The 25208-nt window shown below is 45.1% G+C and overlaps 1 protein-coding gene across 1 annotated transcript in view; it reads left to right on the forward strand.

Annotated features, from left to right (window-relative positions):
* The window catches only part of DIPK2A (divergent protein kinase domain 2A), a 66607-nt gene extending 47659 nt beyond the window's left edge, over positions 1-18948 (forward strand). The window contains exons 2-3 of the mRNA XM_088472035.1: positions 1161-1464; positions 13740-18948. Of these exons, the coding sequence (XP_088328161.1) occupies positions 1161-1464; positions 13740-14071 (636 nt within the window). The 3' untranslated portion in view covers positions 14072-18948. The remainder of the gene's footprint in view (positions 1-1160; positions 1465-13739) is intronic.
* The last annotated feature ends 6260 nt before the right edge of the window (positions 18949-25208 follow it).

The raw sequence follows: 25208 nt of genomic DNA on the forward strand, positions 1-25208 counted from the left end.
TTGTAGTTATTACACATTCATGAAAGAGTACTTGGACTAGTTTTTCCTTTTTTATGCTGCAGTGTTAATAGGGTTGAATACACATTTAATGCTGAAGGCTATCCTTTGTCCTAGAAAAATGAAATATGTTTTATTTTTTAAATTTTACAAGTTGTTTAAATAGGTTAACACTAAAGCTTAAATCTGTTCCAGCTATTTTTTTTTGACACATGCAGGAAAGCTGCTTGGCATGCTAACTAATTAGTGCTTTGAGCATATGGATAGCTTATGTGAAGCTGCTTTTTATGTTTTGTAAATTGGAGTCATATCCATTATTTTTTTCAGGGCTAGATGAGGTTTATACAGGCTACAGTGTTCACCCCAGAAAATGGTGCCAGCCGGGTGGCATCAAGAAGTTAAGCCATGTAGGGGCCTTCGCAATAATGAAATGTTGAAATCCTAACCTTAAATTGATTTAAACTCGAGATTAGCATTTCATAAATTAATTTTGCCTGATCAATTGAATAGCTCTATTCAACTCCCACTGAGTCAACAATTATGTCACATCCTGTGGAAAATGCAACACAACTTTAAATATCGGTAACACATAAACCCATATCATCTATACCTAATGGGCATCATAAATCAGAAAACTCACTGCTGCTATATAGACATTATGTGCATTTATCGTACATTGGACACAGTTGTGTTCATAGAAATAATTGACACAATCGTTTCTTCCCCCACCCATTTCTGTGTGTGGGATTGGGAATTTAGCCATACCTAAAGATGCAATGCTAATATCTGCAGGTCTAACATTGGCAAGACAGGTGCCCTGGTAAGCCAGGTTTGGTTGACATGCAAGCACCTTTCTGCTGTCTTGCACGGAATAGACAACCCTGCTCACCTCCATCATCAATATTGTTTTTTAGGAAATGTTTTAAGTGAAGTAGTTAATCTGCTTTTTAGTTTCATAAATATTCCTGTGTACATTCTGAAATTAACCACTTTCCCACTCCTTATTTTGCACCATTTGGGAACATAAAGGAATAGTTTTATTACCATGGTTACTAAAGTATTCCTATAAGGTACAAATGTTGAGTTTGTCCTAGTCTATGAAAGAGAAATAATTGTAATGGAGTATAATATGCTTAATATATCCTTCTCTCCCCTTCCTATAGAGTTTCCCATCAGATGAAGGCTGGCCTTTTGCTAAATACCTGGGAGCATGTGGCAGAATGGTGGCTGTGAACTATGTTGGAGAAGAACTTTGGAGTTTCTTTAATGCTCCGTGGGAGAAACGTGTTGACCTTGCCTGGCAGCTAATGGAGATTGCTGAACAGCTCACGAACAATGACTTTGAATTTGCACTTTACCTCTTGGACGTCAGCTTTGACAACTTTGCTGTTGGATCCCGTGACGGGAAAGTAATCATTGTTGATGCTGAGAATGTCCTGGTAGCAGATAAAAAATTCATTAAACAAAGTAAGTTTTTAGTTCTCTCTCCCATTCGTTTTTGTCCTGTCCATATCTGATGACATCTATTTCAGTATTTTCACAGAATACATTTTAGATTGAACTAAGTTATACAGATATAATTAATCAGAAACATTGGATGTATGCCACTTTATGTACAATTTGCAATCTAAAGAAAGTATTTAAAAAGGTACAAGCTGTATTAATTTACCTATATTAGTACCTTTTAAAGATATTGGCCTGGTCCTAGGTCACTTTGCAGTATAGGAAGTCTAAGATGTAAATGATTCTGTGTGCAGCAGGTTCAGGGGGTAAGATGGCAGGCCACTGCCCAGTTTCGCTAGGTACTCTGTGTTGTGCATGCCTTAGAGCAGAGCTGGGCAATAAGCAGTTCCCCAGCTGTTGTAGAACTACACATTTCGGCATGTCTCCCACAGTATTGGTGGTTGGCTATTCTACAACTAGTGCAGGGCATGTTGGGTTTGCTAGTTCATCAGCATTTGGAGGGCTGCTTATTGCCCACCCCTGCCATAGAGGTTACAAACAGGGAACAAGCAGAAAACTTGTACAGTGAAGTCATGTAGCTCAGCCAGCATTGAATACTGTGCTAATCATTTAGCTACGACCAGCAGGGTGTGCCCATTCCATGACTTGTCCGCTTTGTTGCACATAAATAAACCTAAGTGTTGGTCTCTGTGACCGGATGACCTCACTCACCACCCGATCACGGAATAGTTTTGATGCCTGCTGGATCTTGGGGTATCGGGGATTCCCTCTTGCCGTCAGTAACTGCCTGTTACTGACTACGCCCACTGCGAAGTGGGCATGTAATGTTGCTGCCACCACCAAACGTCTACCATCAGCGTTTCGAACCACTTACGTGCACCTGAAATCGCTTCTGCTGCGTATGCGTCGCTGTGCTGTGGCCACACCACCTGATTGGTGTCGGCTGATTCCCCCTAATCCCTCACAATGGACCAGCCTCTGCACTGTAGCTGGCAGAGGGCTTGAGCTTGGAGACACTGTGCTCAATCCTGAACAGCCAAAGGCAAGATGTTTATTGCTCAATTAGTCTTAAAAAAAAAAAAAAAAAAAAAAAAGACTCTACCCCTCAGCTTAAGGAGGGTCAGCATACAGATGTTTCACAGCAGTACAATCCTTGATGTTCAAAAATATATACACACAACCAGGCTCACAGGTCTTCTTCTTTTATGCCACTCCAATACACATTACCACAGGGTGTAAGTCCACCCTGTGGCTTCCACCCAAACAGATTAAGTGCATGTGCCTTGCATGCCCAAGGCATGCTCACCTTTAACATTGTTCACTATGGACAGTGGGGAGTGGTCACTCCCCTGTGCCTGAGCTCACCCGCAAGGCTAAGCTACGCCCCGACTCCGTTACGTCTGGAGTGAACAAATTGTTCCCTCTAAAAGGCACTTCCAGGAATCTGCTAAGGGACCAAGCATGCTACCTCTGGCCTGAATCTGAGCTCCAGAGGTGGGCAACCAAGGACCCCGGGCAGGGTTTCCTGGCCATGGAGGGGAAGCTCTTTGGAGCTCCCTGAAAATAATTAGCTTGCTGCATTGGCCAGCTTCCCATGCACCTACTCATACCACTTTCAGACATGAGGCTGCATAGGAGGGCAGTTTATTGCTCTGGATGGTGCTGGAGGATCCAGCAGCCCACTGAGGATTCTGGATCCCCTGGTCTTCCAGATAAATCAAAGGTAAGTGCACTTTACTTGCATTATACATTTAAAATACATTCAGCTTAAAACACATACAGTATGTTAAGATGTACAAACTGAGCCTGTACCCTTCAACATGCTTTCTCAGAATGCAGCACTGCAGCGCAGGACTGTTTCCTGGCTCAGTGCTGCACACACTATTGATAAAATATTTGATTTCTATTACACACTGTTTTTACATACTTTATGCTCACCGTTGAGACTTTAACCTTGTTACTGCTCTTCCGGTCCCCAGCACTCTGCATGGTCCGGCACATAGCTCTGGGCTCCTCATTACCTAGACGAGCTGACAGCACATCTGACCCCCGGTGCAGCGCATCGGAGGTTAGCCCTTCGACTGGCCGCACTGTAGAGCTGGGGTGCCGGGAGCTTAGCTCCTAGTCCTTAGTGGCCTGCACACTGCCTTGCATGCATCCACCGCGCAAAGAGCTGGCTAGCCCGGTCCACCTGTGTGCAACACCTGTCGATTGCCGGTCCCCGGCAGTCAGCTTACAGCCCTGCAGCCCTTCCACAGCGTACCGGGGGTTAACCTCCCTCGTTGCCGTGGCTGCAGGAGCGCCCACCTCCGGCGGCTGCAGTACTTAGTTACAGTCCCCCGGGGGTTAACATTTTAAACTGAATTCAACATTTGCCACCTAGCGCCGATAGTACATATTTAAAATAGGCACTTGGCGCCAATAACATTTCTTAATATGGCGCTGCAGGACAGGGAGGGTTAGCTACTTCAGTGCCCCGACCGCCATTAACACGTGGTGGGGGGGGTAGGGAGCCAGCATCTGGACTGAGGACCCGGCCACAGTCCATCTTCTCTACAGAGCATATGTAATTATCCAATGTGTATGTGCGCCAAGTTTGAGGTGGTGGTCAGCAGTGATGAGCGTCCTGGTTCATTCTGGAATTTATGAATATGAAAGTAGTGTATTTTGGCCTTTTATTAATATATATGTTCTGTTTTCTGCGCTTCCATCTAATTTCCCCCAGTATGCATTGGTGCACAATGAATTTACTGATGGAGTACTACTAGAAGCAGCCAATTTCTTTTAAAGCCTCAGCTTCCATGTACTTTCCATCTGTGTAGCAGTCATGCTTTGTGTCTACAGAATAGATTGTACAATATGCATACATGCTACCTGGAATGTGGTTTATTTAATTGATGTCTGTGGTTAATAGTAGTATATAAGATAATTACATAAAACGCTTTGCTCACAAACAGCTTGCATGTCAGAACCACATATAATACGGAGCGATGCTTTGACACCACAGTCTTCATGCAGCAGTGTGAGAAAATCCTGACATCAGCATGCTACTGGGGACTCTGCTCCCTCACTATTTAACTTTCCTCCGTTACCCTCATCACATTAAACTTCACTTTTCTAGGATTGCCATCTGGCCGATATTTTACCAGCCTGACCGGTAAATAATAGGACTTGATGCCAATGTAATTAAATGGCAGACGCATAATAGTGTTAAGAAATGTAATATTTTCCCTTTGGACACTATCCCTCTGTCACATGCAGCCCTGCTGTTGACTCACATAAACACAAGTGGAGATATCACTGTCCCTTCCAGACTGGTGCACTCCCTGAATTACTCTGTGTTGCCTTGAACATTCTGAAGATCTGGTTAATAAGCTTGTTAGATAACTGACAACCAGTAGACAAAGCTAATGTAGAGTAAGGTCTTTAAATGTTTGTCAGATACTCCTTTTTAAAAAGGGAACTACTAAAGTCTTGTTACCCCTTATATTGAATATAGCATATAATTCTGGCTGTACAGGTCTACCATTGCTTAAAGGGCACTCATCAAAGTGGATTTTATATATTTTGATTATTTATCAAAACCTCCTTTTGACTTTAATTTATGCATTTGGTTCATAATAAGTCTAAACTGTTTATATTGGCACGTGATAACACAAATGTCTGTCTGCACGTTATTACAATGTGTAAACAGAGGGGAATGATCAACATCATTGCGAGGACATAAAGGATTGAAATACTTTTTATGTAAAAATACAGCAGCGTCATTTTAGCTGAGTTTCAGCTTAGCCGGCCAATTAATACATTGTGAGCTTGGTTCTAAATTGTGGCCTTACTTATCTTGCCCTGCAACACCTGTTCCCCTCTGAGACAGAAGAGATGGATTGGAGTCTTTTCAATCAATCCTTTACAATCTCCCACATATGTTAAGGATGATATAGTGGCTACATTACCTTGCCCCGTTTTGCAATGCTACAGTATATATGTTGTATCAGAAATCTTTTTTCCTTGAAGTAGTTATACATGTGTATATATATTAGACATGCAATATATGTATGATCTGATTAGGAAGGGGTGCAGAATATTGTACTTTTTATTTGTTTTTTTTTTTTACAGTTCATGATCTATCCTGCTGTGCTGATTTATTGGTTGGCTTGCATGATTCATTCACTTACTGTATGGTTGTAAATCTGGCTGTTTATCTGTATTTGGCAATATTGTGCATACATCTGCTTTTTCTACTTCAGGGTCCATAGGGTATCCACAGGATACCTTGGGGCATAGGTGTGACGTCAGTCGCAGGGCACCAAAGAGTTAAGCTTTCAGCCTCCCAGGATGCACTAGGTCCCCCTCCTATACCCCGCCCCCGGGCCAAGGCACCTCAGTTTAGTTTGGTGCCCGGCCGGAGTCGGGTGCACCTGTTGGAGTGGGGGCTAGAAGAGCCCCTGAAGCTTATTCTTCATGCAGCTGTGGCTGCACAACTGGATGAACAGCATGGACAGTCAGTCCTGACGTCCATGCTGTCTTCCCTACACCCCGCCGGTACCAGAACGCCGGTACTGATCCGGGGATGCTGGTGGGCGTCTGGGGTCACAGCTAGCGGTGACCCCAGATGCTCCGGACCATGGCCGGATTCAAGGGGGACAGAGGTAAGCAGCGGGGTCCCGCGGTGGGTCCCCGCTGATCACATGGTCCTAAGTCCCCAGGCAGGGGGCTCCCTGGGGACTGGCTGCAGCGTGGAGCCAGGCGACCAACCTGCGCTTCCACTACCCCCTGGGACAGCGGACCGCAGCAGAGCGGTAGCGCTGCGGCGTCCCAGGGGTTAAATGCATGCCAGGGGAGCGCGCCTTCCCTGTCTCACAGCCGGCGCCTCCCCCGCTGCACACAGCCCTCTCTGCATGCTGCCGACTGGTCCTGTGGCAGCGCTCCTCCCCCAGGCCAGCCTCCTCTCTGCTCCTCGGCGGCCATCTTCTCCAGAACGCATGGTGAACGCTGCTGGAAGCGCTGGACGGAAGCATCGTGGTCTGGGTCCCCCCGCATACCTCTCCTCCGCTGTGGTCAGGTCTGTGTATGCAGCGCTGTGTCCTACCAGGCCCTGTGTCTGTGTAGTTGAGTGATCAGCGCTGTTAGTGCAGGAATTGTTATTTTTCTGCATTGTATGTGACTGTGCTAGCGCTGCTGCCTGTAATCTTTTCTTCTCTAAACTGTCAGCTTTATTACTGTCCCTGTTCTTTCTGCTAAAGCCCTTGCGGTGCGGTGCTGCAGGGTGGTCTCTCGCCTATTTAATACTTAATTGGTGAGAGAGGTCACATACGTGGTGCCATCATGTCTGAAAGTGATTTTCCCCTCCGGCTACAGTGTACCACGTGCAAAGTACCGTTAGCGGAGGGGGAGGGTAGCGCGGAGGGCCTTTGCCGGCAGTGTTTGTCCATGGCGCGGCCTATTACGGTTACAGCACCGGTACAGGAGCCGCCCTGGGCTTGTTTCGCTCAGGCGTTAACAGCTTTAGTGGGCCAGTTAGCTCCGCAGCCCGCGTTTACTCCGATGGGTTTGTCCCAGCAGTCTGTGGTGTCGTCACCCATGCAGGGGTTCCCACGACAATTGGTGGTACCCCACAGTCTCCCTATTTCCCCGCTCCCGGGTTCTCAGGAGCCAGCGTGGGTTAACTCCCTGACGAGTTCTGTACAGCACTTGTCGGATGTGTTGCAAGGGGAGTCTGTGATGCGGTCTCATAAAAGGCCGGTGGCGTCTCTGTCCGCTCCTTATGAGGATGACGAAGGGACGTCTGATGATGGGGAGATTCTAGATCCTTACGATCAGGAACCTCTCCATACTAAGGACGCTGATGCTAAGTCCAAAGTATATATTCCTGGACTTATTCGGGCGGTCCGCACAGCCTTGGTGATTGAGGACGAAGTTCCCCAGCGGCTAAATCTAAGTATGCCTTTTTCAAAGATGTGAAGGGCGATGCCACAGTCTTTCCTCTTTCGGGTCAGTTGGTGGACCATTTAGAGGAGGCGTGGAAACAACCTGGCAAAAGATACCAGCCGCAGAGACGCCTGGCGGTGGCTTATCCGTTCGCGGATAATTATTTTGCGAAGTGGGAATCCCCTCCACAGGTGGATTCTCACGTGACCCGTCTTGTCCGTAGTGCCACATTGCCGATGCCATCCATGTCCTCCCTTAAGGATGCTACGGACCGCAAGGTAGAAATCTGCCTGAAGTCCGCTTATTCCCTTGCAGGGGGGGCAGCACGGCCGGCTATGGCCATTTGCTGGGTTGCCAGAGCGATGGAGCGCTGGGCGGATTCATTAGAGGCTTCTTTTGAATCCGACTGTCCGGCCGATCAGGCGGAGTTGATTGGCAATCTCCGTGATTCGGCCACCTACATCAACGAGGCGGCTCTAGACATTAGTACTCTGGTGTCTAGAATTTCTTCAGCAGCGGTAGCTGCTCGTCGCACCTTGTGGCTGCGATCCTGGAAGGCGGACGCAGATTCCAAGAAAGGTCTGGAAGCGTTGCCGTTTACCGGAGAAGTTCTCTTCGGTCCGGATCTGGATAAGATTGTGGCCACGCTGGCGGCAGCCAAATCTGCCTGTCTCCCGTCGGCCGCTGCTCCTTCTGGTTCGGGACCATCGTCCTTTCGGTCATCTAGGGCCCAGGGCAGGCCCAAACCACAGTCGTTTCCTCGACAGGCTGGCCCTAAGAAATCGGTCAAGCCCCGGAAGCAGGCATGGAGTACCAGACGTCCGGCCCCCAAGCCAGATGACAAGCCTGCGGCCTGACGGTCCGGGCCTCCCTTTGGGGGATCCCAGGGTGGGAGGCCGCCTGCTACAGTTCGCCCAGTGTTGGTCGACCACTACGACAGACACTTGGGTTCTGGAGGTGGTTTCCCACGGATACGCCCTCTCCTTCCGGCACAGACCCCCGGCTCGCTTCTTCACCACGGGTCTCCCATCAGACCGGAACAAGGCTACGGAGCTGCGGAAGGTATTGCACACTATGCTCCAGGCTGGAGTTATAGTGGCGGTTCCATTCTCCCAGAGGGGCCAGGGTTTCTATTCAAATCTATTTTTGGTACAGAAACCCAATGGGTCATATCGTCCGATTCTCAACCTCAAAGCACTCAACAAGTCTTTGCGGGTCCCGAAGTTTCGGATGGAGACCCTACGGTCCATCATTCTGACGCTGGAACCTGGGGACTACTTGGTGTCATTGGACATACAGGACGCTTACCTGCATGTCCCTATTCTTTGGCGCCATCAACAGTTCCTCAGGTTTGCAATCAGCAGCGACCACTTCCAGTTTCGGGCGTTACCTTTTGGCCTGGCAACAGCACCACGTGTTTTCACCAAGGTGATGGCGGTCATGGCGGCTTCTCTGCGGCTGCAGGGAGTCCGCATGTTGCCGTATTTGGACGACCTGTTATTGGTGGCAGGATCTCCAGAGCTCCTGTTTCGCCACTTGGACCTGACCATTGCACTGCTGCAACGGCACGGCTGGCTAATCAACTGGCAGAAGTCCACTCTAATCCCGTCTCGGAGGATTCTGCATCTTGGAGCCTTATTGGACTCGGGACAGCAAAGGATCTTCGTGACGGAGGACAAGATCTCTGCTTTACAGTCAAGGGTGCGCAGTTGTCTGCACAGCCGCCGGGTGTCCTTACACTCGGCGATGAGGTTACTGGGCTCCATGGTGTCGGTGTTCGACATGGTGGAATACGCCCAGTTTCACTCCAGACCTCTGCAGCACCTGATCCTGTCCAAGTGGAACGGGCTGACTCAGTCTCTGAAGTCCCAGACGATTGTGCTCACCCAGGAGGTTCGCCTGTCCCTTACGTGGTGGTTAGACGACCCACCTCAACAAGGGACGTCCGTTCTGGGTTCCAAATTGGGTCCTGTTGACAACGGACGCCAGTCTTCGGGGCTTGGGAGCAGTTTTGGGTCCACACTTGTTCCAGGGCAGGTGGACGCCGACAGAAGCGGAGCTTCCAATAAATATCTTGGAACTCCGTGCGGTCTTCAATGCTCTCCAGCAGGCACAGCGGTTTCTCCAGGGTCGCCCGGTGCAGGTCCAGTCGGACAACGCTACCACCGTGGCCTACATAAACAGGCAAGGAGGAACTCGCAGTCGGGCGGCTCTCGTAGAGGTCTCTCGGATCCTGGTTTGGGCGGAGCGCAATCTTCCGGCCATATCAGCGGTCTTCATCCCGGGAGTGCTCAATTGGGAGGCGGACTTTCTAAGTCGCCAGGACGTTCATCCGGGGGAATGGTCCCTGCACCCGGACGTTTTTCAACTACTGGTGGACAGGTGGGGTCTTCCAGAAATCGACCTCATGGCGTCCCGGCACAACAACAAGTTGCCGGTGTACGGGTCTCGCACAAGAGACGAAGGGGCGTCTCTGGTGGATGCTCTGTCCGTCCGGTGGACGTTCCGGTTCGCATACCTGTTCCCTCCGGTCTCCCTTCTTCCACGGGTAATCCGGAAATTCAAACAGGAAGGAGGGACGCTCCTGTTGATAGCTCCCGCGTGGCCCAGACGGCACTGGTTCTCAGACCTTCAGGGTCTGTCCGTGGACATTCCTCTGCGGTTGCCGCTACGACCGGACCTTCTGTCTCAGGGTCCTTGCCTTCACCCGGACCTGACTCGGCTGTCTTTGACGGCGTGGCTGTTGAGACGGCCATGCTGAGGTCCCGGGGGTTTTCCAGCTCTGTGGTGCGTACCATGTTACGAGCTCGGAAACCGTCTTCCGCGAGGATATACCATCGCGTGTGGCATACGTTCTTCCAGTGGTGTCGACCGAGAGGTTATGCACCGCGGGAGTTTCGTCGGTCTCGGATTCTCGCCTTCCTGCAAGCGGGACTAGATCATGGGCTTCGCCTTGCTTCTTTGAAGGTACAGGTTTCGGCCCTATCTGTCTGGTTTCACCGTAGGATTGCTACAATCCCGGATGTGCGCACCTTTATGCAGGGTGTTCTCCGCATTCAGCCGCCCTTTGTTCCACCTGTGGCGCCTTGGGATTTGGCTGTGGTCCTGAGGGCTCTCCAAGGACCGCCGTTTGAACCACTGGGCTCAGTGGATCTTAAATGGCTAACAACTAAGACTGTTTTCCTTCTGGCCATTGCTTCGGCCAGACGTGTTTCTGAGTTAGGGGCTCTTTCTTGTAGACCCCCTTTCTTGGTTTTTTATGGGAACAGGGCAGTGCTCCGCACTCGGCCCGAGTTTCTTCCCAAGGTTGTTTCCCAGTTTCATATTAACGAGGAAATAGTTGTTCCGGCCTTTAACTCACCGGGTCTTTCCGTGGGTGAGGCCTCTTTGGATGTTGTGCGGGCCTTAAGGACTTATGTTGACCGCACTTCTTCGTTTAGGAAGTCGGACGCTTTGTTTGTCCTCTTTGGCTTCCGTAAAAAGGGTTGGCCTGCTTCAAAGCAAACTTTGGCAGCCTGGATCCGTATGGCTATTTCTGAAGCTTATCTTCATGAAGGCCTACCGGTCCCTCCTTCTCTGAAGGCTCATTCCACTAGGTCTGTGGGTCCTTCGTGGGCAGCTCGACGTGGTGCCTCGGCAGTTCAGATCTGCAAGGCTGCTACGTGGTCTTCTGTCCATACCTTCGTGAGGTATTACAGGTTTGACACCTTCGCCTCTCAGGATGCTTCCTTCGGGCGGCGGATTCTCCTTTCTGCACAGGAGCGTCCCCACCCTTAAAGGATACTGCTTTGGGACATCCCCAAGGTATCCTGTGGATACCCTATGGACCCTGAAGTAGAAAATATGAGATATGGTAAGAACTTACCCTTGTTATCTCTATTTCTACGAAGTCCATAGGGTTCCACAGGACTCCCGCCCTGTCGCACCTGTGCTGCAGATGGGCTTTGCTCTGGTCACCGGTTTTCCGTCTCCCTCTGGTGAGAATGTGATTCTTGTATGTGTCCAGATCTTTGTTCTCTCTCTTCCTTATCCTCCTCCGGCCTATGGCTTGGTAACTAACTGAGGTGCCTTGGCCCGGGGGCGGGGTATAGGAGGGGGACCTAGTGCATCCTGGGAGGCTGAAAGCTTAACTCTTTGGTGCCCTGCGACTGACGTCACACCTATGCCCCAAGGTATCCTGTGGAACCCTATGGACTTCGTAGAAATAGAGATAACAAGGGTAAGTTCTTACCATATCTCATATTTTTTTTTTGTGTACACACCTATAGATATATCTGTCCAATCTGTCTGGTGGGAAGGAAAATCTGGTCAATATTCCAGCATCTGAGAGCAAATTTCTATTGTTATTTGCTCCAATACATTACCAGTTATTCTGTTCCACCACATTTATTGGACAGGTATATCTATAGGTGTGTGTACGGAATTGGTATGAAATACCGTCGGCCGCATGGCCGGCAGTTCGATTCCCGTCAGCGACAGCCCGACAGAAGCAGAGTGCGACGCAGCGGAAGCCCGACAGCGCTGGAAATCCCGATCGTGGATAGGTAAGTATCCACTAACCTAACCCCCCTAACCCTCCTTAGGGGTGCCTAACCCTAACTTCCCCCTTCCCTGCTGCCTAAACCTAAGTCCCCCGGGGGGTTCATAACCCTATGTCCCCCCCGTGGGTGCCTAACCCTCCCTCCCCCTAGCCTAACCCTAACCCTCCCGGGGGGGTGCCTAACCCGAAGTCCCCCCCCCGGGAGCCCTAAACCTAACCCTCCCCCCACGCGGCTGTCCGCTTGCGGCGCCTGGCATCACTACGATCGTGATGCCGGGCGCCGGTCTCCCGGCGTCGGGGAAATGCGGGCGTCTACATCTAGACGCCCGGCGTTTCACCCTTGCCGGGATAAGACAGTCGGGAAGCCGGCTGCCGGTATTTAGGCAGTCGGCTTCCCAATTGCCTCCCGGTGTGTACACATCTGCATTCAAATTGCTGGACTATGACAATGGGGCTGGCATATTTACAAAATAGACTACGTTACAAGTGGGTTCCTTACTGAAATACACCTTACATGAGATGCCTTGTCTGAGTGAGCCGCCAGGTCCTGTGCCACTGTTTTGCGTTGAGCATCTTTTTCATACGAAAATGCATATTGGTCACAATGGGGGAACGATTCAGTTCAGCAGGAACTGAATAGCGCTGGGATGGAGCTACCGGAGCTGTTCAATTCAGTGTGCTGTTTAGTCTGACTAATTTCTTCTCGCACCCTCCTGAGGATGCGAGGAGAAATCAGACGAAAGTGCCAGCCGTGAGGCTGTTAGCACTGTGCTAAGCTGGCAAACAGCCTCGCGGCCGGCACCTTAGTCGGAGAATGCAGTTTTCGCAAACTAAACACACAGGTTAAGTCGCAAGAATCGGCATTCTCCAACTTAGCAGCTTCTTGTTGGAGTAAACATCACTGTGAATTGAATCGCTTCGGGGACTCTCTCCCAGCACTATTCAACTTCAGGTGGATTGAATCGCCCCCAATGTGACTAAGGGCCCCCATACATCAGAGATTGATTGCAGCAATCGTGCAATTGATTGAAAAAGGGAAAGATTACTATACACAATCGATTGCAGATTGTGGCAATTATGCAATCGATTGTGTATAAAAATCTTTCCCTTTTTCAATCGATTGCAATTGCACGATTGCTGCAATCAATCTCTGATGTATGGGGGCCTTAAGATGCACCAGAAGTTTGCACTGATTAATTTGATATGCAAAACTTGTTTATCTCTGTGCGACTAACGCTGGGTGTACACTGACAGATACATTGGCCGATCAATTGATCGGCCAATGTATCTGCTGCCCGTCGGCCAGTGTGTACCCGCGATATGTCGGTGAACTTCGTCGTTCACCGACATATCGCATTGGCTGTGCTGCACAGCCGATGGGCAGACATGTCTGCAGACATATGTCCATCGGCAAGTGTGTGTACAACGTACACAATCGGCAGCCAGAAGGAGGGGGGGCGGGACACTCCTACCGGCCGCCGTGGGCACAAGCAGATGATGGCCGTTCAGTGTGCATGAACAACCATCATCTGCAGATATCTGTCAGGTGTGTACCCACCTATAGTCTGCAAATGAAGCACAGAGAAACTTGGCATTGGAAAAAGCTGCTGCCACTGCATCATAGCACTTCGTACATAGATTCTTGGAGCTTGACGCAAGCAGAGTCGCACAGGACCTAGTGCTCCGAGAGGGGCTGTTTGACGTGACTGCAACAATAGTGTATAAGGACAGATTTGTACAGCTTACATTGTTTTCTTTTCAATGTAACATTTACACTAAATACTAAAATCTATTCTCCTTTTTTTTTCAGATAAACCAGAGAACTGGGATGTGTGGTATGAAAGCAAATTTGATGACTGTGACAAAGAAGCGTGCCTATCTTTCTCTAAAGAGACCCTTTGCTCTCGCACTACAGTGGACCATAACTACTATGCTATTTGCCAGAACCTTCTATCTAGACATGCTACCTGGCGTGGCACTTCGGGGGGTCTTCTTCATGACCCTCCTTCCGAAATTGTCAAAGACGGCTACCTTGGGGCACTGCTGGACGAATGTGCAAACCCAAAGAAAAGATATGGCAGATTTAAAGCTGCCAAGGAACTAAGAGAATACCTTGCACAACTGAGTAATAACGCGAGGTAGTCCATGCTCTTCGGATTCCATTTTTATTTTTCTGCTCTGTAGCAATGGAAAGGTTTAATTAGACCACGGTATTGGTTTAAATTACTGTCGTACAGTGAGACGTTCTCTATACAAGCTTTGTGGATGCCATGGAATTAATCTGGTGGCAGAGAGCGCTGCATACAATCCTTAGCAATCATGCCAGTACATGTTCTTATCTAATTTAAAACTTCTGAAACTACTATTGATTTTTCTCTCTGATTATCTGAGAGACAGATCAGATGAGGACATCCAGGTGACTTTGGGATAATAGACTTTGGTAGCTTAATTGATTATTCGTGTGTCAAAAAGTAGTTGACATGACATATATTTCATTGGTATCACAGTTTTTGTGAAGCTGATGCCTTTACTTGGAGAGTTCAAGTTAAGACCGCTGGCCTGTTTTAAAGGCTTTTTTCATGTTTGTATGTTAAAACACCAGTTTCTGGCTCTTGATTTAAGTTTGGGATCTTGTCTTTGTTGTGTTCTGTTTCCAATTGATAATGTTCATGGAAAGAGTACTGTATTTTTATTTTTAAAGGGCAGGATTCCTAATTTTTTTTATAAAGTCTTTGATCTATGCTGTAAATATGTTATCCCTGTTCTACATTAAAATTTAGTTATTCTTTGTTATCCTTTTAAACCGATTATTTGACTTGACCTCGTCCCACCCCTACCAAGCTGTTTCAGAAGGGTTTTGCATGCAGAGGAAATTGCTGCTCTGTCTGCAGCCATCATGATTGGGATTCTTAAACACACACACATTCTTCAGAAGGGCTTTAGTGAAGAAACAATAGGGATTTAGGTGTTCTGAAGTCATTACCTTTTTTCAAATATGCAGCTTTCAAATACATATCTTGAAACCACTGCAATGTGAAACGTACAGACAGAACACTATAAGGACGTTTAACTATTGTTACCCATAGCAACCTACTAGATTCTGTTTATTTTAATTTGTTTAAATAATAAAAAAAAGTAACTATGTTTGCCGCATCTCTAAGGGCTATTCAGTTAGAAGCGATGTGCAACTTTGCACATCTCCGTTAATTACGGTAACCTCATACACCTGTGGGATGTGAGGGAAACATCTGCAATATTGCTGGTCTTGAAGTGCCAGAGAAATGGTCACGACGACGCCTAGTGGTCGTCGCTGCTAATTGAATAACCCCCTTCTCTGACCTTCAGTTATGGTAAAGTTCTAATACGCATCATGAGCCTATAGTAGTAAGCGGGGACAGGAGATCATATTTGATAGAATACTCAGTGTGTGTTTTCACTTGGTACTACAGCATGTTCATTTTTGTTTGTTCCGCTTTGGCTGATTATAAATGGGTACATCTTACTTTTCAGGGTCCAAGGAAATCATGCACATGAAAATTAAAGTTCATTTTAAAATGTAGTTTCTCCTGTAACTTGTTGCAGCACTATCTTTTGTAATCGTGTGTAAGCTGATCAAAGTCTACAGCAACAGACCTTTTGCTCTTCTGCTTGTACCAACGTACTTTAGCTATTTTATAAAGTGGAATTGTTGATCTAACCAAATTACTTTTTATGATCTTATTGTTTGCAATGGGTTTTGGAGACATGTATGTTAGCAACTTGCCTTTTACACTGCATCAAATTAAACTTTCTACCTTTTGTAATACCACCAAATGGCTCCATAATATGTAGAAACTTACATATACATTTAATTATGTTATAAATACATAAAGGGAGTTACACTTTTTATTAATGACTAATAAACACTAAGAAAATATCTTCCTACAACCTTATGGTAGGTAACCTCATTAAATCTTCAATTTAAATCAATCTCTTAAATTTCAATAGACCTTATAAAATGCATCGTAAATGAGAGGTCTATGTGCACTCTGCCAAGGTATGCTGGACGAATCTGAGCTAGACTAGGTATACTTGGATTCTCCAGCAGGCAAGTACTGTGTTTTAAAAATGCTTTAGTATATGCTTTATTTCCACCATAAGTCAACCGTACAATTACAGGTCATAATTATGCAGTAATAGATATTTTAGTTTTATATATAATTCAATGAGTTATGAGGAAATATAAATAATTTTTAGGCTTGATCTTCATTAGAAGAACAGAGTTTCTCAAACATCTGGTCATGCAACCCTAGGTACATTTGGTTATTTTTCCTTTACAAAATTAAATCATGAAATGTAATGAATTTTGAATTTAATAAGCTGAGTTTAAAGGTGTTCTTTAAGGCATAGCCACATATGTTTTAGCTCTTTAAAGGGAGGAATTTGATGCAAAATGTGATTGAGTATAGTTCGCCATAAATAATGGCCATCTTTTGTAACCTGTCCTTTTTTATTTAAAAGATAAAACCATTGCCTTTACACTTATTAGTTAACTAAAAATCAATATAATTGTGTTCCGCCTTAAGCAAATTGTATGATCTTCAAATGTTTCAGAGGAAAAATAAGATTTTCTTACCAGGTCCAGACTTGAGCCCCCTCCCTCCAAGCAAAAGTGAAAGTTATGTGCAAAATTATTATTTTAGATCTATTAATAAATATGGCAAAAAAACCTGGAAAAAAGCTACTGGTTACAGAAGCGATTTGTACAGTAATTTTGTGTCCTGAGAATTAGAGGAAAGAAAGTTTTTCTATATGGGTTGGGTATGGGAGACCGGCAGTCAGGATGCCTGCTGTCAAAACATCAACAGCGGCATCCTGATGCTCAGAATCCCGACAGGGGCTAGGTAAGTATTCTAACACTCTCCCCTTTATACCCTAACCCTCCCTTCCTGCATCCTAACCCTCCCCGTTTGTTTTTAAACCTAACCCTCCCCACTTAGTGCCTAAACCCCCCGTGGTGCCTAAACCTAACTACCCCTCCCCCGTCTGCTAACGGCTTACCCGGACCGCTATACTTAAAATCGGAATGCCGGCAGTCAGAAATCCAGAGTTGCCAGCTCAACTGATGTCAGGATTCAACCTGCTGTGGGTCGGGATTCTGGTGCCCGGAATTTGACCACAGGCCACCCGATCGTAAGTAAATTCACTACATCCCGTCTATAGTAAGTCCTAAATATAATCAGGGCCCAGTGTTTAGTCACTGAAAAATGTCTTCTAGTGCAAGGCCATTGTAGTAGGTATAATGACAGGTGTCAGGATTTCGACATCTGTCATTGGTACCCCTACAAGATTTCACAGTCAGGAAGCTGGCAGTCGGCATTTCAACCGTCTGCTTCCTGACTGAATCCCTTATTAATAATGCTGGTGAATTGCACTAGAACCGTACAACCCTAATATATAGTTCTGCCTCAACCGCTCCCTTTTATATTTGGCCCTTTGACATCCTTCATTGTGCTACAATGACTTACTACATTGAGGAAAACTTCTAGCTCAAGTTTTTAGCAGCACTGTAAAGAGAAAGGTAGAATGGGAAAGACTTCATCGTTACATGAGGAAGAGGAGCGCAGTATATATTATAGAGCTTATATTCCTTCAGGTTAGTTTTCTATATTGGCCTGTACATGTACTCCTGCAATTTTTTCTGAACATTCATCTTTTCACCTTCAGTACTTTTTTCACTATGTATTAATAATTTGTTTCTGGATAAAAATACATGACGGAGACACAATGCATCTAGGAATATTTGCAGAAGGGAATGTACACACCTGTGCACTGCCATGCACTTGTCACTATAGGCAGTTTCTTATTATTAGGAATAGTCTTGTAAGTAGCTATAAAAAATCCAAAACGCAATATGTACAGATGGTATTTCCTGCAAATATCTTCATCTTTTTCCACATCTATAGTGTTTTAAAAGCACAGACGAACATCCGCGTCTTATGTATTGTATAAAGCAAAGCTCATATGCTGGAACAAGAGGATGTGTTTATAACGTATGCAGCGCAATCTTTCATACATACACACAAACAAACCAACGTGTTACATAGGGTAAGCTGAATTGGAGAACATGATTTATACACCTGTGAGCTAGCTTCATGCTTAATAGGTGACGACGCCCCTTTGTTGTACATTGTGGTTGTGTGTGGGAGGGGCATCCACTTAGTGGAAAGATATCCAGCATGTCGTCAATGTATTTATATCCCAGAGATCTAAAAATGATTTAGCCATTTAAAGAGCTTAATTAGCCTTGAAAACCTTAATGTCAAAATAGTTGCTGCCGTATTTGTTGCAATTAATCTTTAGGATAGCACAGCTGCATTTTTCATTCTCTCCCCCCAAAGTGGATGCTCTGATATTCTCAGAACAGGGTATGTACAGAGCTTTCCTTATCCAGCAATATGAGTATATCTGGGAAACCTTGTTTTATCGCCAGCTGATTGGAAATTAAATGTGCTCTTTTTCTGATGAACGGGTTTGAACATTCTGTGTGATTGCTAAACCACAGAAGAGAAAATACTGCCAACTCTCATTACTACTCTAAGCAGGTCTATAACTGCTAGGCATTCAGCTAAATTCAATGTGTATGCCATAGAAGACGTTCAGATATTCTAATAATGCTTCTGCAAGCAATTCCAGGCAGAGTGATATAAGCCTACAGGGAGCAGTGTATGTAAAAAGCAATACATTTTTATTTTTAATTTTTTTTTTGTTCACTTTGTACCAAATAATATATTGTTTATTGTACAAGACAAGATACGGTTTCATAATTTTAGTAGTTTCACATAAATGTTAACAATTTCTGTGAAATATTTTTGAATGACCAATTAAAAGGTTTGTATGTGTAGACATTGTCTTTGTATTGTAAAATACAGTTTAATTTCAGTATTTCATCTGAATGGTCTTCCTGTGCCTTTACATTAAAAGATCCATTTCTACAGCTTTTAATGCATTTGATTAATAAAGAACACTTTGATTCATTTCATTTTTTTTCTTGTCCTTTTAATTTACAGGCTTTTGGCGTTGATACCATGTTCAGCTTGTGCTGGTAGGTCTGAAATGTGACCGTACCACCAGTTGTACGTTTTATCTAGTTTCCACAGGCAACTGAAAATCAATTACAATTACATTTCATACTTAGGAGTTATTACATTGGGTTACACGTAATCTGTAGCCTTTAAGCTGGGTACACACTGAGACTATGTCGGCACGATATGTCGTTCCAGGCTGAATCTGAACGACCTATCAGCCGCATCGCTCAGTGTGTACGGCCAATATGCGCACACCTGTGGCCACATGCGACGTCGCCTGTACTGCACGTCCAAACGGACGATATTGCATGTGGCCCCATTGTAGGTAATATAGGAACAAAGTATCGTTTCGTCACTCAGTACCTCGTTCTGATGTGTACCCAGGACATATCGGCTGGGTACACATTGCTCAGTGTGGATAGCTGCCGTTTCTCTGTACTAAACGTAGCTGGACAGCAATAGTGCTAGTGCTGTGTCTTTGAACACAGGGCCTGATTCAGACCCGCTCGCGAGTGCTATGCGCTCGCAAGCGGGTCGATGGTGGCCCAGTGAGCATGCACACGACGGAGCCGGCTTCGTCGTGCGCATGCGCGAGATCCGGATAGCGACGGGCAAACCGTCTCTCCGGGTCTCATACCAAAGGGGGCATGCTGTCTCATGTTGAGTGACAGCACGCCCCCTTTGGTGGGCGGGCCGGGAGCGTGGCAGCCCAGGCGGAGGCGTTCCCATGGGAACGCCTACTGTCTGGGGCCGGCCTCACTGACATCACTAGTGATGTCAGTGGGAGTGCTTTCGGCTCTGGTAGAGCCGAAAGCTCTCTAGGGCTTGCGGCAACGAGACCCTACCACAAGGGTCTCGTCGCAAGCCCGATGGTCTTGACCATCGCGACAATCTTCCTGGCCGCTCTCTATAGCTGTGGGTGGTCACCCACACCTATGCGAGCGGCCAGGAGGCTGCTTTGGAAAGAAAGACAGCCCTGATTCAGAACGAGCGCTCTGTCAGAGCGTCCGGCTCTGAATCAGGCCCTCTGCTGTAACTGTGGAAAATACTGTAGTTGCAAAATGAGAGCCTTTTTATTTCAAAGCGCACTACAACATACTCATTGAGTCTTACTGACCATTTTCTTACCCCATCCAGAGCCCTGGGGGCTGCTTAGGCATCTGTTTATGGAGCTCCTCTGCATTTGCATTGTAAATCTATTCTGTTCACCACTCTGGTGTGGCATGTATAATTCAGGTCTAGCATGACCTATTGCTGTACATTATGTTTACACTTGAATGGCAGTGACTGAGAGTTCTAGGAGTCTCTTCTCATGGGCAGCTCCTGCACAGCGGAGACTATGGGCTCATTCATCACTCACAGGAGCAAATCTGCATTAAGACCTCAATCGGACATTATGCTTTTTTTTGTCTTAAGTTTTATTATGATGATAATGTCTTTTATGAAATTCACTAAAACTAATGTTGGTAAACAACCCTCATTGTCCAATGTATTTTTTTCTTGATCCTCTCATCTCATTTTTCTAATTACATACAGTCTATAATTATTTAAACCCAATTTACTTTATATGTTTTGAGGTCAAGTTAATTAAATTTGATGCAAAATCAACTGTACATAGGTTAGCCCAGCATTGTGTATTTTCCTGTGCACAACTATGGGAGTGCATGGTAAAATGCATGATGTAGGGTAGATGATGGGTGCTGCAGTTGGCGTTCATATGCTATCATAATGGGGGCAGCACAGACTGTGTAATGATTAGCATTACTGTCTCACAGCACTGAGGTGGTGGGTTCGATTCCCACTATGGCCCTAACTGTGTGGAGTTTGTATATTCTCCCTGTGCTTGTGTGGGTTTCCTCCGGGTGCTCCGGTTTCCTTCCACACTCCAAAAATATACTGGTAGATTAATTGGCTCCTAACAAAATTACCCCTAGTGTGTATGTGTGTGAGCATGTGGTAGGGAATATAGAGTGTAAGCTCCACTGGGGCAGGGACGGATGTAAATGGCTCAATATTCTCTGTAAAGCGCTGCGGAATATGTGTGCGCTATATAAATAACTGGTAATAATAATACTAAAATAATGGTGCATTTTTCCTACATCTCATTTAATTTAATGACCCTCGTTGAATCTCACTTGTCATTTCCTACGTCATATCACAGATAGAGAAAATATGTTGAAAAAATAAACAATATTGGCATATAAATAACTCTTAGATACTGATAATATGCCACTAAATATATTTGGGATAACTGAAGTGTTTATAGCAAATGCAATCATTTAAGATCTTGTGCACACAATCTTTTCTTACACAGTCTGTGTGACGGTCTTTCCTACTATTCAGGTGAAAGGAGAAGATATGTGTGCTCACATTGGGAGCATTGATACTCTGTATGGTACAGGTTCAATCGGGAGAGCTGAGAAGGGGGTGCAAAGTCTGTGCTTGTATATTTGTTTTTTTATTACATTATTAAATAGTTTAGGTGGGAAAGCTGAGTAGTTGCTGATTGGCTGCCCATAGTGATCCTATCTATGTGCAGGAAAGAGGTAATAAGCCAGGACTTTGCAGCTCACATGTGTGGTCTGTAATGGTGCGTACACATGGTACAATTTTTATTAATTGTAACGATAATAATTTTTATGCAGGGAACGACCAACGATGAGCAACCCCGCATGGATGATAACCATATCTATGGTCATCCATACATGCAGGCCAACTTGGATGATTTCATCACGATTTGCATGTTAAGAGATGTGGCAGGATGACTTCACTGAAAGATATCTCTCATAGATATCTTATCAGTGTGTACACCCAGTACCGTTTGTCCTGCACTACAGAAAAGTTCAAGGGAAATCGTTTAGCGCGGGGGTGGCCAAACTGTCTTCGAGAGCTACCAACAGTTCACGTTTCCCAGGTCTCCTCACAGAATCCCAAGTGAAATAATTAGCTCCACCTGTGTATCTTTCAAAATGTGTCAGTGAGTAATGACTACACCTGTGCACCTTCTGGGTGACCTGGAAAACGTGAACTGTTGGTAGCTCTCGAGGACAGAGTTTGGCCACTCCTGTTTTAGCGATATTGTTGGTTGTGCAGATCGTACCATGTGTATGCAGCTTTAGAGATGTCACTGGACAGTTTTTCATGGTCTGTGTCAGGGTGGGGAGTCCCTAATATATTGCTCATCTGGAGCCCTGAGTCTAATCAATTCAGCTGTCCAAAACTGGTCATGAAGAAGAAAGATAAATTAGATGCTCCTTTGCTTATTGCACTGAGGTGATGGTCAAAGGTCTGGTCTTGTGCATTTCCACACAAGACGTGCCCATTGATGATGGAGAATGTTTGAAACCAATTACAGAACACCAGCCTGATATAAGATAGCATGCATGCATTATTTTTATTTATTTTTACATTTTGTATGATCCTAATCCATTACAATTGAAGCACCATTGTTATGACCTTATTCAAAAATGTATTTAAAACATGACAAGACAAACAATTGCTTTATAAAACTGATTACTTCTGGCCAACAAGACACTGCAATGTAGGATAGCAGGAAAATAAGTGAACAAAATACCAATGTTTAGTGTTATTACAGGTCATTACTTTCCGATCATCTATGTGTGAGTGTAAGCAGGGATAATTATAGATCATTATAGAAATACAATGTTCATCCTCCCTGTAAGACACAAAAATAAACAGAACAGGACTACTCAATACATGATTTATTAATGATGATAAAAAGGCAATTTAGAGCACCAATACAAAATCAAAACCACATAAAACAATGTCAAATGCTTAGTTAGGATTATGGCAGAATGTGGAACTGGAATGTATTATGTTCTCCAATAAAGGATACAATAGTCTGTAGTGTAAAAGTGATAGTTATGACCATATAAACAAGACGTGACACAGTAATGTTTGATATTTGTTTCACATGTATTTTACACACTTGTATTTTGGGTGGGTAAAATATATGTAAAGTCAACTCTTATCCAATTAAAGGCACTATAGGGCCTATTAAGCCCATTTTTTTAATAGTTATGCAGAAACAGTATTTTCTTCATAACTTTCTGTATTCCCATTATGTACTAACTAATCTAGGAAATGTCACAGAAATCTCCTGCAGACAGCTCCTTATTATCTATGGGGACTACAGTCTGTCCTGTATGCAGCAAACTCTGAATAGCTAAGTTTTTCAGAGTTTGGCCTTTTTGGTTTTCATCATACTTTGATGGTATAAATGGAGTTTTAGCTATAGAAACATTCTCGCAGGAGAGGGATCTTATGATCCCTCTCCTGCAACCTGTGTCCGCATACGCAGTGTCAGAATCCCACAAGGTGATTTTTTATTTTTTTTTTTAAATGAGAAAGACTCATCCGATGCCCTGGGGATGTAACTTGCATGAGACAATGGTTATCGCTACCCCTGTACCTGCGAGTTAGTTATTACACAGTGAGGGAAAAGTCAGTTGTCAGACAGAATTAATACATAGGTCCCTTTTGTCTAACTACATGGCTCAGAAAAACAATGTTGCACTGAGAAGCCGAGATGAAGTTTAGACATTGTGTATTTGGGGTAATAGAAATTAACAAGGTGGCGCTACCGTGGGATGTAAACTCCAAAGTTGTAGTGAGCAGATGTATATAAAAGAGGATAGTCAGTCCTCACACAAATATAATACAAAGAAATGGAAAAAGTAACACAGCGCTCTGTAGTGATGGTCCTAAACATAAATCACATATAAATGCAATGTTTATCTCAGAAATTCATATGCATAAGATCACAATACTAAAATACATATGTATAAAAAGAATAAAAGATGAAATGGCACAATGCTAGTAAAAGTGAAAAATCACTCAATCCACCTAATATGTATACTCCGTCCCAGATGTTATAATTAATTAGGGCCTTAGTTTATGTATGAGTACATACAAGGAGCAGTCTCTTGGTGCTATAAAAATAAAAACTGAAACCAACACGGAGTTATAATTTCCAGATCCAGGGTCCAAGATAATTGTATCTCTTTAGCAATGCTTGCAGAGCTTTTGCAAATCTGATAGTCCCATGTAACACTGGTCCGGTCTGTTGGTATAAGGGTAGTCTCCTGTAACACAGGTCCAATCTACTGGCAGTGTAGGTGATGCAGAGACACCAGTATACAATTTGAAAATAGCACAAATTCTTGTAGCACAGGCCTAATCTGCAGGTGGTAAATAATGCAGGAACACCAGTGGACAAGTGTCGGCTCCCTTTAGGTTCTGAGTGGTGGAGTGTGAATCAGCCAGTCACCTGACTCGTTTCACTGTGCACAATCACAACTTTATCAAAAGGTAATGATAATTATGACTCCGTGTTGGTTTCAGTTTATACATATGTATTTTAGTATCGTGATCTTATGCATACATCTCTGTCCTTCAGGTTTAAAGATAGATGTTCTAGTGGGGGACATTTTATAGTTCTTGACGGAATTTTTTTGCAATGTCGCTTTATTATACGTTATTCATGTTTTGGGATCTGTTTATAAATATGACCCTGCTGACTGGTACGTAACTTAGGGTGCATACACACCTGTACGATATCGGCCCGACCTGGCCGATTTAGCAAAATCGGAACGCCAAATCGGGCATATCGTGCAGTGTGTATGCCCAATTTGCGCGTACCCGCGGTCAATCATACAATATTGCATGTGAGCCTGTACAAGTGAACGAAGGACGGAATAGTGATTGTTCCGTCTTTCATTAAATCTTTCAAGTGTGTATCGGCAATCATGTGATGTCCAGGGTGAAGGCAAATCGCCCTGAACATCGGCACGATTGCCGGTCGATTAGGTGTGTACCCTGCCTTACTGTAACTCCTCTACAGGATGCTGGACTACCAGAATTTACCATATTGCCACCCTCCCCACAATGATTGGGGGGTCTATATCAAGCCTGAAATGGCTTTTGCTGTTATCATAAGCCTTCACCGAAAAGCCATATGGTCTTCATACTGTATTTCCTTTAGTGTACACTTCAGCAACTAACAATGACAGGGAAGAGCTAGGTGAGTTTTACCTGCTGTATGCATATGTACATGTAATAGGCTGAAGCTTTGAGTCATGGGTGGGTTTCGTGAGAGACTGCCCTATGTTTTAAAGTAGCAGTCTTTTAGTAGGCACAAATCAACCTGGCTTTGCCTACTAAAAGACTGCTACTTTAAAACATCAGACAGC

The sequence above is a fragment of the Taudactylus pleione genome, unplaced genomic scaffold (assembly GCF_031769625.1).
Source record: "Taudactylus pleione unplaced genomic scaffold, aTauple2 ptg000120l, whole genome shotgun sequence".
Taxonomy (NCBI): Eukaryota; Metazoa; Chordata; class Amphibia; order Anura; family Myobatrachidae; genus Taudactylus; species Taudactylus pleione.